The following is a 2,467-nucleotide window of genomic DNA, read 5'->3' as shown; positions in this document are numbered from 1 at the left end:
TTCACACCGTGGAAGTAAAAGGAAAAATGGGCGTGGCTTTAAAGTGTGATTAAAACAGCCCCCCTCAAACTTTGAGACATACCGACAATCTCAGCAGAGCATTGCAGGATAAAGGTTTGTCTGCTGCAGAAGGACAGCAAGTTGCTAGAACGAGTCTAGAGACATTGAAGTCTTTGCGTACAGATCAGTCGTATGAGTTGTTTTGGCTGAATGTCAACAAGGCGGAGGAATTGGAAATTGAAAAACCCATGTTGCCTCGTCGGAGAAAGAGGCCTAGAAGATTTGAGGAAGGCGAAGATGGGTACCATCATGAAACAGTCCGTTCTACTACTTGCAATACTACAATGAGACTCTCGATGTCGTAATCAACTGCATCCAGGAACGATTCGATCAACCTGGCTATGGAATGTATAGCTCTTTAGAGTCGCTCTTAATCACTGCTGCATTGCAGTACAAACACGCAGATGATGATACTGAAGCACTTGCGAGGTACAAGTTTGAAATGGAGGAACAACTGGAGCGAGTATGTGCCTTCTACGGCGATGATTCTGACAAGGAAGAGTTGAGAGGGCAGCTGGTAACATTTAGTCTGCATTTCCAGAAGAACACAGAGAAACTTGAGAAGGTTACAATATTTGATTTAAGGCGCTACTTTTCTAGCTTGTCATCTGGTCAGAGGTCCTTATTGAGTCAAGTATGCCGCCTCATGCAGCTGATTTTGGTTATGCCAGCTACCAACGCCACCTCGGAGAGATCCTTCAGTGCACTGAGACGTGTTAAGAACTACCTAAGAACTACCATGTCTCAGAAAAGATTCAATAATCTAATGGTGCTTCATGTGCATAAAGATTATGTCGATAGTGATTTGGATCTGGATGTCATTCATGACCAGTTTGTAGCAAAGTCATAAAATAGGCTTCGACTATTTGGGAAGGCCAATGAGGTTCAGTAATCACAGTAGTAATAATAATAATTTGTGTGAACTCCATGCTGTTTTCAATTTTAGCGCACGCTAAATAGGATAAATCACGTGACTTTACCACACCTCTTAGCGCGCGTTAGGCCCGACCAGTCCTAGAATGCTTCCTACGCCCCTGTAGCCTACAGGCAGCTTCGACTTTAAACATGATGGCAGCAACATGACTACAGATTTCACCAAGCCTGAGAAAGGCATTAATTAATTAATTAATTGACTTGCATGTAGAATATTAGTATTTGGAGATCATCAATAATTCTTCTTACCCCCGCCATGCATGTACAATGAGCAGCTTTGATTGTACCCATTTTCTTACAAACAATAATCCAAGTCTCTTGATATTTGTTTGGATCCTTTCGGCTTGGGTTCACTTTGGCTTTCATGACAGCAAGTTTGCTGACTCGTTTACAGTAGAATACTGTGCGTACGTAGCCACTACTCTAGTAGTTGTAAGCTTCAAGTAATTTGTACGTTTTAAGCGTTTCTCTTGTAAACGTTCCTGGTGTGTCGATGAGATACCTGTAGATGTCACCAAATTCCAGTGTAGGCCACTGCGAAACGTCGTCGATCGACTCATCTTCTGGTATGCTCTAGGGGTCAGATAGAGTTCCCATCTATTCTTAGCTTATTTTGGTACCGCTTGCGGGATTCGAAGTCCAGAGATGCAAAATAGGTAGTAGACATCGCACACGTATTGATAGACGCTGTGGCTTCTGTCCTACGAAAGTGGTTTGCAGGCGTGTATGGTCACATGACAGAGGTACTCCGCCCCCTGGAGGCACGATTGCTAAAACAGCTATCCTTGGTACTCCGTCAACTGGGTTTTTAAAGGTTTTACAAGCTGAAAATGGCTACTCCCAAGTTTAAGACTACCTACGAATACAAACGCAGGCCTAGACATCGGTCTTTCGATAAAAACAAGGTTCTGGTAATGAGTGCGTCTAACACGGCGATGCCGTCCTCCTCAAAACGTTATATGTACATCATCTACTCAACTAAGTACCAACGGGTAAAACTACTAAGAAACAGCGCCCAACCAAACTCTGGTCTATCAACTAGATTATCGTGCAGTGGCCGCAGCCATCATACTCTTCACAAATACCCCGGATACCAAGACTACGTCCCGGATAATCATACGATATCCTTGCCGAACTCCAATGTACTGATGTAATTTGTTGATATATTCTCGTATAGATTGTTGTCTGTACAGTGCACAAGCTATAATTTCCCCAGCTACAAACTAGCATGATAGTACCTAGTCTCGCGTAGTCCAGCGAGAAGCTAAACGCTAGGCTGTATGGCGAGGCGATCATCTCCTATATTCTCAGGAAATTCGCGTAGTTGTCAAGATTTTGTCGGAAAAACGTCCAACACAACAACTGACAGCGACTTGCTACCGCCTCGCTGTACGCCGCCACACATCTTATGCTTCTAGCTTCTCACTGGATTAGCCTACCTAGTAGCTAGCCGTACACGTACGTGCTCGTCACC

At 43.9% G+C, this 2,467-nt stretch overlaps 1 protein-coding gene across 1 annotated transcript; it reads left to right on the top strand.

The window, feature by feature from the left end:
- Nucleotides 1-275: 275 nt before the first annotated feature.
- On the top strand, nt 276-1,084 carry LOC134187444 (uncharacterized). The gene has a single exon (XM_062655561.1). It carries the CDS (start codon nt 407-409, stop codon nt 908-910), a length of 504 nt encoding a protein of 167 aa, XP_062511545.1. The 5' UTR covers nt 276-406; the 3' UTR covers nt 911-1,084.
- The last annotated feature ends 1,383 nt before the right edge of the window (nt 1,085-2,467 follow it).

This window comes from Corticium candelabrum, chromosome 11, assembly GCF_963422355.1.
Source record: "Corticium candelabrum chromosome 11, ooCorCand1.1, whole genome shotgun sequence".
NCBI lineage: Eukaryota > Metazoa > Porifera > Homoscleromorpha > Homosclerophorida > Plakinidae > Corticium > Corticium candelabrum.
Note: the sequence above shows the minus strand (reverse complement) of the source record. Positions and strands in the feature narration are given on the sequence as shown.